Source organism: Ips typographus, linkage group LG6 (genome assembly GCF_016097725.1).
Source record: "Ips typographus isolate SLU linkage group LG6, UJ_Ityp_2.0, whole genome shotgun sequence".
Classification (NCBI taxonomy): domain Eukaryota; kingdom Metazoa; phylum Arthropoda; class Insecta; order Coleoptera; family Curculionidae; genus Ips; species Ips typographus.
In genome coordinates, this window is record NC_138427.1 from 3121791 (window position 1) to 3136032 (window position 14242).

The following is a 14242-nucleotide window of genomic DNA, read 5'->3' on the forward strand; positions in this document are numbered from 1 at the left end:
GGGAACAGTATAACCATAATTATAAATGGGTACGTTTCCCTTAGGACAGAAACGGGAGTGCGGAATTAGCGAATGAAGGTCGTTGCGGAAACCAGGTGAAATTATTTTAAATTAGAAAAGCAAGCACTGTATATTAAAATAGATTAAACACATCCATCTACTTGCACGGGGCCGTATTTAATTAAACTGCGGACAAGGAAATAATGGACGCAATTACTTAAATTTTCGCTGCCGAGAGTGAAGATAATTTCCTAAATTACCGGGCGGCAAATACTCGAAATAAGAACCGCGAAAGAAGAGGGATGGATGCGACAGACAAATGGACTAATTTTTTTCAAACTCCACCTCTTAGTTAAATTACGAAGGCCAAAAAAGTACAAAGTTCCACGCGGAAAAGCTGAAAAGCTTGGAAAAAACGACTACAAAAGACGACTTACAGAGGAGAAGCCTCAAAGACTGAAAAAGGTCACATTCACGTAAAAATTAATTGCAATTACTTATGTCTTAGTTTAGATTAGAAATATTCTGATCTTTTACAGTTTGGAACAGTTGTAAGAAGCATTTTACGCACGAATGGGAGGAATTGGTGTTGTGGGTAATACCATAAGTAAGTATGGATGTGCATTACGACACAATGTTACTTATACGGCCAACAAAATCTCTATTTTTACCAAAATCCTGTATGATTTGACATCTATATCTTTACAAACAATTGTTATGAGCTACTTACAATGATGGTCTTAGGTTAGAGTATTTTAAAACTTGTCAGCAAATAACGAACTAATCAAAATATGAAAACAACTCTTATTTATAAACTATTTTTAATATTTGTTATTCATATTAGGTTTCAGAGGTACCTACAATACTGACTTTATAATTTTGAGGTAAATTTTCGGCCAACTGCTAAACTTCCAACTTTATGCCGGTAATGAATGAATAATGAAACTACTTTTTAGCTTTCCTGCTCAATCTTATGCAATTTTTCTATTATGAAATCAAGTCAATGCATTTTGTAGCGTTTGATGGAGTTTAACAATTAAACTATCTCATTAAAAAGTAACTTTGGCACTTACTACTAAAAAATAAAACACCATTTATTACATAAAATAAGATAAGCTTTATTTTACAATTAAAATCAATACATTTGGTTTATGTATATAATATTTTCCATAGAAAGCTATTAAATATTATTTTAGATTAATCAAATTGCGAATTCAAAGCTGGTTGATCAAAACTGTTGTAAAAACGCCTAAATTCTCTAGTTATTATTATTGTTAATATTATTATTTATTGACAAAAGTGAAAAAGTTTTTACAAGAATTTTGTTAAGAGAACCAAAAAATTTACATTTCAGTCAAACTTGATATTTTATTGTTGTTAAACTGGAAAATATATCAAATTCAACTTGAAATTTATATGTTTTAATATGGAACATTATTAATTTACAATAATTAAACGATATGTGACAATTTTATATACTGCTGTTATCCAATGCAATAAATTTCTTATTTACAATATATCACCATGTAAAATTATTCTATTTTTACAAGTAGTAGTTAGCTTGGAAGTTATATATTTTGTAACTTAAGTTATAATATAAATTCCAAGCTGTAAAATCATAAAATTACTTTTATCACGATGGATCGTTATAAATATTGTCTTTGTAATTCTTTTACTCTGTTTATCAAATTTTTTAACACAAATTCTACTAAAATTTGTTTGTACCAAATCGTTCTATCCAGATTTTGGCTGACTAATGTACTTTTTGTGACTCATTCCTCATGATGACTTTAATAACTCTACAAGAGCGAGTGCACTAATTTTACAGAGCAATTGGCAAACTTCCTATCTTAATTAAACAACAGTCTTACTATTTGTTATAAAAAATATTGGAGAGTTTTCGCTTTACACGTTACTACACATATTCTGCTTAAAAATACTTACTAACTAGGGTGATAATCAATCGTTTTAGTATACAAAAAAATTCAGATAGTTTTACAAAATTTGATTTTTTAGAATTTTACAGGAAGTTTGGTGTTCTATCTGAATGTTTTTTGTCTCTCTGAGTTGGATTAGTCGGGTCATTTTCTCTATATACAATATACTCAGCTAACACCCTCTCTCCTGTTCTTTTGTTTATCACATAACCACGATACTTCGTTATCTCCTAGGGTCAGGTCATAATACCATACAATCTGTGCAGATTTGTTAAGGTTGTTTCGTCGTCTGGCTGAAGCTTTAGTGCCTTTTTATAGCTGCGTTCAGCTTCTTTGTACTTTCCGTTTAGGTGTAGCATAGCTCCAAGATTAGTGTGACCTCTGGGATCCTGAAAACATACACCATTACTAACACCACGAGAAACATACGTCAAATATCATAAATTCTAAACTTCCGGCTTGTTCTAAATGCAGGAATTTTGATAAAACGCTAAAACTGGTTTGCAGGTCATTTCAGTGAAATAATTGCAAAAGCCACGTAAGCAACAAAGTTATTTCGATTTGCAACGCCACTGCGACGTAAAAGTTATTTAGATGGTTTCATTTTAGCAAAAATGCAAGCGTAATAATTTAAAGTGCGAGAGGTAAATTGAAATGGAATAGGTTTCAGGGAAAATTATTCTGCGTAAAGAAATTACAGCGAGACTTTATGGTCTTACCATTTTAATTTGGGTGGTTTTTTTAAAACTAGTTTAAGTAAATATTTACTGTGGTTTTGAGGGACTGTCTTCTGAGACATTGTACATATTTAAGGTTAAAGAATACACTTACTGTTGGTTTCATTTTGACCGATTTTCTGTACCATCGTTCAGCAGCTTCCTGTCTTCCAGCTTTTCGCATGGCTGTAGCAGCAGCCACTGTCAATTCAAAATCATCGGGCAGTAATTCGGCAGCTTTTTCGTACATATTGGCAGCTTCATTGTAACGAAAATTGACGACCAAAAAGGCACCTGCAACAAAATTACCGTTCAAGCTGATTTTTTTTAATAAATAAACCTGCAAACAATCCAAAGTGTCGACATTTCAGAAGGAAATATAGTCTAAGCATTATTTAACCTGTGTTCCATGTCGGGTTCCAAAATCGTAGGTGGAATACGTAATTTCATTCGAAGTGAAAAGCTCGATCATTCGCGAGACTTGGAAATTTGTTGAATGTCGAACGAGGACCGTCGTATCACTATATCAGACGTATTCCATATGTAAATTCGATATTTTCGATGATACCAAATGAAGTTTTACGAGCGAAAATATTCACATTTTTGGTGTCAGATTTCCGAGTACTTTTTCTGCGCTTTTCGTCTTTTGCCATAACTCTTCATAACGGCAGCCCAAGAGCCGGAAAATATATCCCGTATTAACTTAATGAAAACGTATTTGGCTGCCTTCTTTTAGCAAAAATTTTATAACGACTCCTTATAGGTTTAGAAGCTTTCAGCTTGATTTTTGTTTACGTGGAGGAGCTTTCACATCAAAAATATGTAGCTAATTCGGAAAAAACTGGAAAAGAATACGTTAACTTGGAAGTTCAAAAAAAATTGGAAAAAATTTATAGGAAAAAATTTTAATAAATAAAATAATAATAATAATTTAAAACAGAAATAGTCACGTGACCTTTGTAGGTAAATTTGTTAATTATTGAAAAGAAGAAATTCCTTTCCATTTTTACTATTTGAACATTTTCAGATAATTTAAACATGTTTGAACCCTTTTTGGCAACCGACAACATGATAACTTACATTTTAAACATCTTAAGGCCTTTTTGGACATTTTGGAACATTTTGAGGCAGCTGCAAACTTGATTAACTATTTTTTGAACATTTTTATGCAACTTACCAATATTTGATCATTTTTAACAACTGGACAACATGATTACTTGTGTTTTGAACATTTTAAGGTATTTTTGATATGTCTGAATCTTTTTTTGATACCTGACGACATGATTTCTTATAATTTATAAAGAACATTCTGAAACAGCTGGAAAGATGAGCAATTGATGTTTTGAACATTTCCAGAAACTTAAACTTTGTTTGAACAGTTTAAGACAGTTGCATAAGCAGTTTTTCTAAAATAGTCCTTTACTCTTAAAAAAACATTTTGAACACTCAGAATTACGAGTAAAACAGACTATAGGAACTATCTACTATGATATTTAATCACTAACTTGATTTCTTTTTAATTAAAAATGATAGTTAAGTAGTGTCGTAATTACAACAGCAACAAATCCCTTAAAGTTATCGTCTGATACTGTCTACCACCTGAGTTCGTTACACGTCATATTGAGTTATTAATGCCGAGCCATTGCAGTTATTTATTCTTCCCTAGATAACAACGATGCTAGATTTTACAGAAAACAAATTTGTTTTGCTATTGTGTATGAAAGCTGTATGGCACTTATCGTTGAGTTATGATAATTAATATTCAGGTAGTGGCAAACAAACTCACCGCGTTTACACTAGAGAACAAAAACAACTCCGCTAATTAACGTGAAAGTTTCAATTTTGAAAGTCACATAGAAGCTTAATTAGAATTGATGGCGGAACCCTAACAAGGAAAAACCTACCGTAATACCTAATACAATAATCAACTTATAATCGTCGTGTAATCAACTCCTTTGTTCATGTATAAATTATTTGATTCGCCGAAACACGCAAACTTGCCACGCAAAAGACTTCGGTAGTTTGGTGGTGTACGGTTTTAATAATTAAAGCCAAAGTTTGAGCCCTTAAGGTGACTGGCAAAGGGCTTGAATACTAAATATTTAACTAATGTTTAGATAGTTTAAATTATTCTCTTTTGTGTGTCAATTTTATTAGTACAACCAACTCACGGACAGACCTGTCAAATTAAATGTAAATGCACAAGAATTGTACTGAATGAATTTCTAATTTTAGTTACTCAATAAAGACCTTATCTGTAATTAATTCCCAAGACTATCGAAAACTAAAATCGATCTTAGTCCCTCCAAGGGCTTGTCCGTAATAATTTACATAACTTCAGCGAGGTATTCGGAGAAGGAGTTGTCTCCGTGGGAATGTTTGTTATAGTGACATCCCCCCAAAAGCTGTTGAAATTCACCTGAGATTAGTTCAAAAGATCCTTTTCGTTCACTTAAAGACAAAGAGGCGGTAATTCGTCGAAACAAATCTGGAATAGCTTAAACGCATTCCCGCTAAATAGCTGCAACATGAAAGGAAGCTGCGGTAGTTATTCTAACAAACTAGAGACATGCCTGAAGAGATGGGAAAACCTTTTCTGTAGTCCTTTACAAATACCAGACTCAAGTTATGTAAATTAGTACGGACCAGGCCTTTGCGTGTTCGAGTGTTTCTCCGAACACTGGTTAAATTTCAGCGAAATGGGGGGGTTGATAAAACGTGATGAATTTTCTGGTGGTCTTGTTTAGCAGTAAGCAACATCAAACTGCGTAATGTGTTCCCATAACTTTTTGCCTCTGATGAGAGAGCGAAGGATCATGAATTATTAAAGCCTTAACGTTAGACGGGGATTAAATTTTGCTCAACGGGAAAATGTAATTCAAGCTGAACAAAAATGGTACACTTAATGAGCCTCACTTTATACAGCAAATTTAATTTATGCAAAGAAAACAAGAATTTCAGTGAACTTGGAATGTTGTGTAACGCCCTTTTCGAGCTTGCGTGCCTGAAACACCTAATTTTGCAACGTTTACACAAACGTTTTCACTTGACCTTATCCAATCTGGAAAGCTCTATGTTTTAGTCGATCCTTGACACTATACTTTAAGCCATAAAGTGCAGTTAAATTTATATGAAATTTGAAAACTGGCCACAAGTGTGGAAAGTGACACTTTCCGCACGCTGATTGCATAGTTGTTCAACTATTTCAAACTGTCCCTGTAGAATTCTGAGGTAATGTAGCCCTCTAGGCTTTAATTTATTGACATTTTTAAGCAATTTCAATTTTCTCCAAAAAGTTTTAATTACAGCAAAAATAACAAATATAATTATATGATTCAAATTTGCTTGATATAAGCGACTATTTTAATGGGATTTACAATAAGAATTGAGAATAGTTCTCTAAAAGAACAAAAATAATGTCATTTGGGTTCATTTTTGTATCAAACTATTTTCAACTTTTATGGCAAAATCCATTAAAATTTAGTGATTTTTTTCAAGTTTAAATTTATATCTCCTGTAGATGGGTCTTTTTGTCTGTTACTAACTTGGATAAAGTAGTTAAAAACAGGTACCCAGATATTGCAAAGAAGAGTAGCATTTTTGTACAAGCATTTTGCAAATTTCTATAGTGTTTTAGAAACTTTTCAAATCTTCTTGCACAGTTTAAAGAGCATATTGATGGTTCTGGACTAGTTTGAAAGCATTTGGAAACTCTTAGACGGTTCTAAAAGCTTTTGGAAGCGTCGAGGCTGCTTCAGGAGCATTTGGAAGGTTTTTCGACAGGTTAAATAGCATATTGAAGCATTTGAACTGCTTTAGACTCATAAGGATGTTCTCAAAGCTTTTGGAAGCCTCTAAGCTGGTTCAGGAGCATTTGGAAGCTTCCAGACACTGTTTTGAAAGCTTAAGAAATTTTTTGAGTTTGTTTTTAAATCTTTTGAGAGCTACTAGTGTAAATGAAGAGCATTTGGAAGCTCGACGACTGTTCTAAAAGCTTTTGGAAGCGTCAAGGCTGCTTTAGAAGCATTTGGAAGGTTTTTGGACAGTTTAAATAGCATATTGAAAGGTTTGAACTGCTTTAGAGACATTTGGAATGTTTTAGACGGTTCTGGAAATTGTTGGAAGTTTTTAAACTGCTCTAGAATCATACGGATGTTTTCAAAGATATTGGAAGCCTCTAAGCTGGTTCAGGAGCATTTGAAAGCTTCCAGACACTGTTTTGGAAACTTTCGAAATTTGTTAGACTATTTCAGGAACATTTGGATGGTTTCTGGACAGTTTCAAGAGCATTTTGAAGGTTCTGGACTTCTTTAGAGGTATTTGGAGATCTTGGATGGTTCTAGAAATTGTTGAAAGCTTTTAAACTGCTCCAGAAACATTTTGAAGCTTCTAGACAGTTTTTAAATCTTTTGAGAGCTCTTAATGTAATTGAAGAGCATTTGGAAGCTCGACGACTGTTCTAAAAGCTTTTGGAAGCGTCGAGGCTGCTTCAGGAGCATTTGGAAGGTTTTTGGACAGTTTAAATAGCATATTAAAGGGTTTGAAATGGTTTAAAGACATTTAGAAAGTTTTAGACGATTCTGGAAATTGTTGGAAGTTTTTAAATTGCTCTAGAATCATTCGGATGTTCTCAAAGCTTTTGGAAGCCTCTAAGCTGATTCAGGAGCATTTGGAAGCTTCCAGACATTGTTTTGGAAGCTTTTGAAATCTTTTTAGACTAGCACAGAAACATTTCGATAGTTTTTGGACAGTTTCAAGAGCATATTAAAGGGTTTGAACTGCTTTAGAGTCATTTGTAAAGTTTTAGACGGTTCTGGAAATTGTTGGAAGTTTTTAAATTGCTCTAGAATCATTCGGATGTTCTCAAAGCTTTTGGAAGCCTCTAAGCTGGTTCAGGAGCATTTGGAAGCTTCCAGCCACTGTTTTGGGAGCTTTTGAAATCTTTTTAGACTATTTCAGGAACATTTGGATGGTTTTTGGACAGTTTCAAGAGCATATTGAAGGTTCTGGACTCCTTTAGACGCGTTTGGAGATCTTGGATGGTTCTAGAAATTGTTGAAAGCTTTTAAACTGCTCTAGAAACATTCTGAAGCTTCTAGACAGTTTTTAAATCGTTTGAGAGCTACTAGTGTAAATGAAGAGCATTTGGAAACTCGACGACTGTTCTAAAAGCTTTTGTAAGCGTCGAAGCTGCTTCAGGAGCATTTGGAAAGTTTTTGGACAGTTTAAATAGCATATTGAGAGGTTTGAACTGCTTTAGAGACATTAGGAAAGTGGTTCTGGACGTTCTAAAAGCTTTTGGAAGCGTCGATGCTGCTTCAGGAGCCTTTGGAAGGTTTTTGGACAGTTTCAAGAACATATTGAAGATTCTGGACTGCTTTAGAAGTGCTTTTACTACAAAGGTTTAATTGGTTTTATGTTGAAGGGTGTGCTAATAAAAACTTAAATTCCTCATAAGACCGCTAACTAAAAAATGTTTATTTGTATATTTAACGTTCACGTCGTAGCCATTATTCATTAGCATCCAATTCAGTTGAGGTACTCTATTAATTCCAACACGAAATAACAACTCGATATTCCCATACTAAACATTGTCAAAGTAAATAACAGTGCGTGTGCCATGGGCATTCTTGCCTATTCATAATGACACGCAAGTGCCTTTTTGAATCATTACAAGTCAGCGTGGTAACAAATAACACCGATAAGTGAAAGCGACAAAATATAATGATTATGCTACGTTATTATTAGAAAGCCACTAAAAAATAACTAGAAAATACCTGCCAACGTTAGACTATAAAAATCCCATTACCAATTCCATTCAGGAAAGCCTAGTCCAAAAATCTCCCGTTAAATTGGTAAGGCAATACGTGCGGCAGGGATGTAATTCCGTTTTATTGCCCTAGGAATTGAGACGGAAACTGACCAGATGAAAATGGCTAACAAAATCACACAAGTTGGTATATATGGGAGTTTCATCCACTTTGTTGCCCGGATTTTTTCTTGCCATTGCATATCAAATTAAAAAAAAAAGATTTAAGCCAATAAAGTGTCTCCAAAACTCCGGAGGGGACAAAAAGAGAGAAAAACGTGACAATGTGCTGAAGTTATCCCGATGAACGATTGCAGAGGACAGGAACGACGTTTTTAAATGTAATGGACCAGCCTCGGGAAATCTGGAAAATATTTCATTAGAAAAGGTACCAGTTGATGAGGTTTATTAGGTTTTATAAGAGAGAAAGAGAGTCTGCGGTTGGAGCCGCAGGAAAACCCGTTTTAAAAACCCGTTAAGAGATTTTATTAAAAAAGGATTTTCTGTCGTCGATTTAATTAATTTTTTAATACGATTTAACTCTGATATTAAAAAGCGATTAGAAATGTTTGTAGCAAAGACGGTCAACAAAACCCACCGCAACTTGTTTGCAACAGAATATAATTTATATTCCAATTTTCACAGTTTAAATTAAATGCCCACCTAGTTTTATTTCCTCATTTCGAGCAATTTTGTTCGTCGCGTGAAATAATCACACAAGTGGAAATATAATCACTCAACCAAACTCACCGAGTTTAATTAAAATTATTGTTTTGTCTACTAATTCTAGAACGGTGCGTGGCCGGACCGTGACGTTTTTCAATTAAGTAAAAATCAAGCCCTTCTGATTGATTACCGCCCTAAAAAAAGCGACATTAAGCAAACTGGTAGGTGAAGACCGTATTACAAATAATTACTCGCTTAATTTCTGTTTGAAGTTCCCCCCTTAATAATGTTTATTGTGTTTCTTACAGCCTTACTCTAAATTTAGAACCGTTCATTTTGTGTACCTATCTTTAATTTACCCTTTTTAATCAAAATCCACCGAAGTGAGGGAAAAATGTTTCGTATTATGTGAACAATGTTAATATATTTACGCAAAACTGTGCTAAATACTTGTACGCATTTTATCTTAAATTGGGTTTGTCCCTTGTCTCTTCTGTTCTATTTAAGGAAACTAGATTAGATCCAAAAAGGGGAGATTCATGTTTTTGACACATCTGCAGAGCCAAAAAAAAGCCATCTTTAGAAGGTTTAAATATTACATTTCTTGCAAGTTCAAAGAAAATCTCACTGACTTAGTAAAGTGAGTTTTACTCTTTATGTTTATTTTACCTAATACAATATCCTTTGGTATCTTTAAAAGAAATTGCTTTTTGCTGTGCATTGGCACTGTTTTGTAGCAAATTTGATTTGTGTTTTACTTTTCTAACCTTTTGTAACATTTATTAGATACTTTAGAAATCCAAAAACGCTTTCTAGACACTTCAGACATCTTGAAACACTTTCTAGGCAGTTTAGACATTTTGAAATACTTTCTAGACAATTTAGACATGTTGAAATATTTTAATAATATAGTTCATTTACCCGAAATCTATATAAAAAAATTTGTAGACATTTTAGACATCTTGGAACATTTTTTAGACATTGCTGAGACACTTTCTAAGCAATTTAGACATTTTGGAACAATTTATACAAACTTTAAAGCATTTTCGAACATTTTCTAGACATCGCCGGGACACGTTCTAGACACTGTAGACATCTAGAAACGGTTTCTATACACTGCAGGCATTTTGGAACACTTTATAAACATTGCTGGGACACTTTCTAGGCAGTTTAGACATTTTTAAACACTTTCTAAACATTTTAGACATGTTTAAACATTTTGTAGACAGTTTAGACATCGCTGGGACACTTAATAGTCAGTTTAGACATATTGAAACACTTTCTCGTCACTTTAGACATGTTAAAAATTTTCTAGACATTTTAGATATTTTGTAACATTTCATACAAACTTTAGACATCTAGAAACGCTTTCTACACATTTCAGAAATTTTTCAGATATCTTTAACGCTTTCTAGACACTTCTCTCCAGTTCTTCATGTTACAGAGATATTGAATTTCAAAAAGTAGTAAAAAAACCCGTAATTCTTTCAATTTGTTTGAAAAATCAAAAATTTTAAAGTGCTTTTTTTGTACCTATTTTTCATTTAATTTAAGGTCCTTTGGCATTAATATACCCTTTGCTGAGCATTGGAACCCTCCTGGAGCAAAATAAAAAATTGCCAAAATTGCACGTTTTGCAAAAATTGCTTTTTTCAATTTTTTAATGATTGTAACTCTTTATTTGAACTCCAATCAATTTCGCTAAATCGGCATTAGAAAGAAGATAAAAAAATACAAAATGAGTCAAAATTGGCCTCTCTATCTCTTCATGTTACCGAGATATTGAGTTTCAAAAAGTAGTAAAAAAAGACCTTTGAAAAATTAAAAATTTTAAAGTGCTTTTCTTGTACTTATTTGACTTAATTTAAGGTCCTTTGGTAAAGCAAAATAAAAAATTGACAAAATTTTTCAAAAAACTTTTTTCACAAAAAATGGCATTTTTTTCAAATTTGTAAATATTTAATGTGCTTTTTTGGTGCTTATTTCATCTAAAGCCAGTCGAAGCTGTAGAAATCATTATTATATGGGTACAGTATTCAGGATGTATATGAAATCAAAATATCAAAAAAAAACAAAAACCAGTACAAATGATTATTGCGACCTAAACATAAAATTCAATCCACTTAATTTTATTAAATACAACTTCTAGAAAATAAACAATTAATTAGCGTAAAAAATTAAATAGCCATGTTGTAACTGTAACTTTCCTTAAATTTTTTTAGTTAAAAACGACATAAAAATAACATTTTTGACTTATCTAATCCACTTTAAAAGTACACACTTTCATGAATAAGTTAATTAAGTGCGAATGATTAATGGATCCGCTTACACAATTTCTGTATTTACCTTGTTGAAAGCAATATGAAAATTTAGTTTGCGTGTTCTAGGTAAATTCGAAACCGTATCGTGCGCTTCATATTTAATTTCCTAAAACTTGTTCCATGTCGAATTCGGATAAATGCATTGAAGGCTTTTAGTTGTCTCCTCCACATAATTTAATATTTTCCTTTTAGCCTGAAAATTGATCACCAAACTTTCGTTTACGCTTTAAAGTTGTTTTAGAAAAATTGAATGAGTTTCGTGATTTGGAGTGTTTCTAGTTCATTGGACTGTCAAACTAATAGCGGCACTTGTTCAAATTTTGTAGTATTGCGTGCAAAGGACAATAATTCCAAGCCGCTGTCGTGTCGTTTGTTAATTTGCTCGGCCCCGGTTTCATGCTAAATTTAGGCAAATTGAACCCAGTCTAAGGTGTCTCAAAATAATTTAATAATAAAGGATTTCCAACCAGTGAGGTCCGTCGTTATTGATTTAAACCCAACGTCGGTCCTTTGCAATTAACGTCATCGGTTTTCCTACCGTGTACATATAAATTTAACCGCATTTTCTCGTCTAGTCTGTCTTAAATCAGTTTTGTTATAGAGGTTTAAAGCAGCCAAAAATAAATCCTCTAGCATGCTATATAATTTTCTAAAATTTGTTATTCGTGCAGCATTTATTTACTTATAACAGAATTGTAATTTTAGTGCAATGAAACACCTTCATTGAATTTTATAGGGGTATCAAGTTACGGTTTTAATCTGGTCCGACCCCTAGTAAGTAATAAATTTAACCAAATTGTGCTCAGTTCAAAATAATTTAATAATAAAAGGTCTCCGACCAGAAGGGTCTTATCGATTCACCCACTCTACAATCCTTTGCAATTAGGAGGAAGAAAATTGACTTGTTACCTTGATCACGTAGTTTTAAATTAATTTAATTTGTCGGTGTTATTTAGGTTTTTCAGTTTACGAGTTTAAAATGATTAATAAACAATGTAAAACTTACCATAATGATGATAAACACTGGCGTCATTCGGAGCCAATCGTTGTGCTCTCCGAAACCATTGCTCTGCTTCAGCAGATCTGCTAACCTGAAAAATTAAATAACATAAACAAAGCAGTAAAATTTATAGCAAAAACGCTAACATTAATCTACATCAGTACCGCAAAATGTATTCAAAAATAAGCTTCCCTTTACCAAACAATGATTATAACTACATTATCAATATTATTGTGGAAATACGCGGAATTTTACGAGTAAAACAAATAACACTGTTCAGCAAATGCAAATTAATTAACCTATTACTGTTTACTTTTATGTTAATTCGAGTTTAAAAGTTTTCAAGTTTTATATAAAATTATTAGTTTTTTTGTTCATTGCGCAATGTTCTCTGATTGGTCAAATAAGCATTTAATGGCGTACAGGTAAAATGATTTAATTTTCGATCACATTAGTTAAAGAGCAAACAGTAATTGGAATTCTATATTTATATTAAATTTAATAACGTATATTTCAATGTCCGGATTTTAGGACCGGACCGTATCGAATTAAATTAAAATACAACGATGGTTTTATTAAAGCTAGCAGTATTTGTGAAGTGCTCATGCCATTTCACAGTTAATTATTTTCATTGGGGATGAAAATAAAATAGTAACGTATGTGCCTACTGGAAACGATGATTGTGTATGCAGAAAATCAAAACAAATTAGGATAACGTCACAAATTGCAGGAAAATCAAGTTGATTTGATGGCTGTAGCTTTGGTAATAATGAGCGATATTGCCAGTTTTATACAGCTATCTAAATTTCAATATAATCCGTAAGTAAAAAGACAAATACAAAGAAAAATGTGACGTAGTTTGATAGTTGGTATATACTAAACATTCTGATGAAAAATCATGTGTCAACTGTCAAGTTACGTAGTATCTAGCAAAATATGACGCATGTCAGTTAAGAAATTTTTCTTCATTTTGGCCCATTTCCAATAGATAGTTTTGAAATTTTTATACCTGCGTTTTGAGAGTTTTATGTCAGGTCTGGAAAAATACTAACTGGAAAAATACAACGTAACTCTCCATGTATCTTATTCATTAAAAACCAAAAATATTTGTTTATATACAAGGTTAGCAAAAGAAATTGAACAATGGCGACGTGTATCTGATTATTTTAATCAAATTTCAATTTAAACAGTGAAGTACCACTCTATTAAGCTATAAAGCTACAAAAAACTTGTTTAAAATATTAGTATGTACATATTAATATTTCTAATTATATTTTTATAGTTTCATGAGTAGTTTTTTGGCTGTGTGTCTATGACATATACTTTCAGACAAATTTGAAAAGACTTAAAAAGTTCCAAATCCAACTTTTTTCAAGATTTGTGACTTGATTTTGAACCTTTGAAAATAGAAAACTGATTTGAGGGCTTAAACTTTGACTTTCAAGACAGTTTTCATGATTTTCAGACATGTTTCAGGACCAATGTTGAAAATTTACCTGAAAGGCTTAAAATCCAACTTCGAGGGGTCTATTTTCTAAGTTAAAAAAAAATGTGTGGATGTATTTCAATCTGTCACAATCGTGGTAAGTATCAAATACAACTCCATGAAGCTATCAAACTATAAAACATTGCTTAAAAGCAGTACAATCAGAACAAATCATATTTAATGCTTCTTTCTAGGTCTAAGAACACAATTTTGTATATTGTGGACATTTGGACTTAAATCTGTCACAATGGTGGTAACTGTCAAATACAACAACTATAAAACTACAAAACCTACTTAACAGACGTGT

General features: G+C 32.5%; 1 protein-coding gene across 1 annotated transcript in view; it reads right to left on the reverse strand.

Annotated features, from left to right (window-relative positions):
* Positions 1 to 1093: 1093 nt before the first annotated feature.
* LOC145730154 (protein O-mannosyl-transferase tmtc2-like) overlaps positions 1094 to 14242 on the reverse strand; it is a 94018-nt gene continuing 80869 nt past the window's right edge. The window contains exons 10-12 of the mRNA XM_081981194.1: positions 12456 to 12540; positions 2769 to 2947; positions 1094 to 2326 (exon numbers count right to left, since the gene is read on the reverse strand). Of these exons, the coding sequence (XP_081837320.1) occupies positions 2174 to 2326; positions 2769 to 2947; positions 12456 to 12540 (417 nt within the window). The 3' untranslated portion in view covers positions 1094 to 2173. The remainder of the gene's footprint in view (positions 2327 to 2768; positions 2948 to 12455; positions 12541 to 14242) is intronic.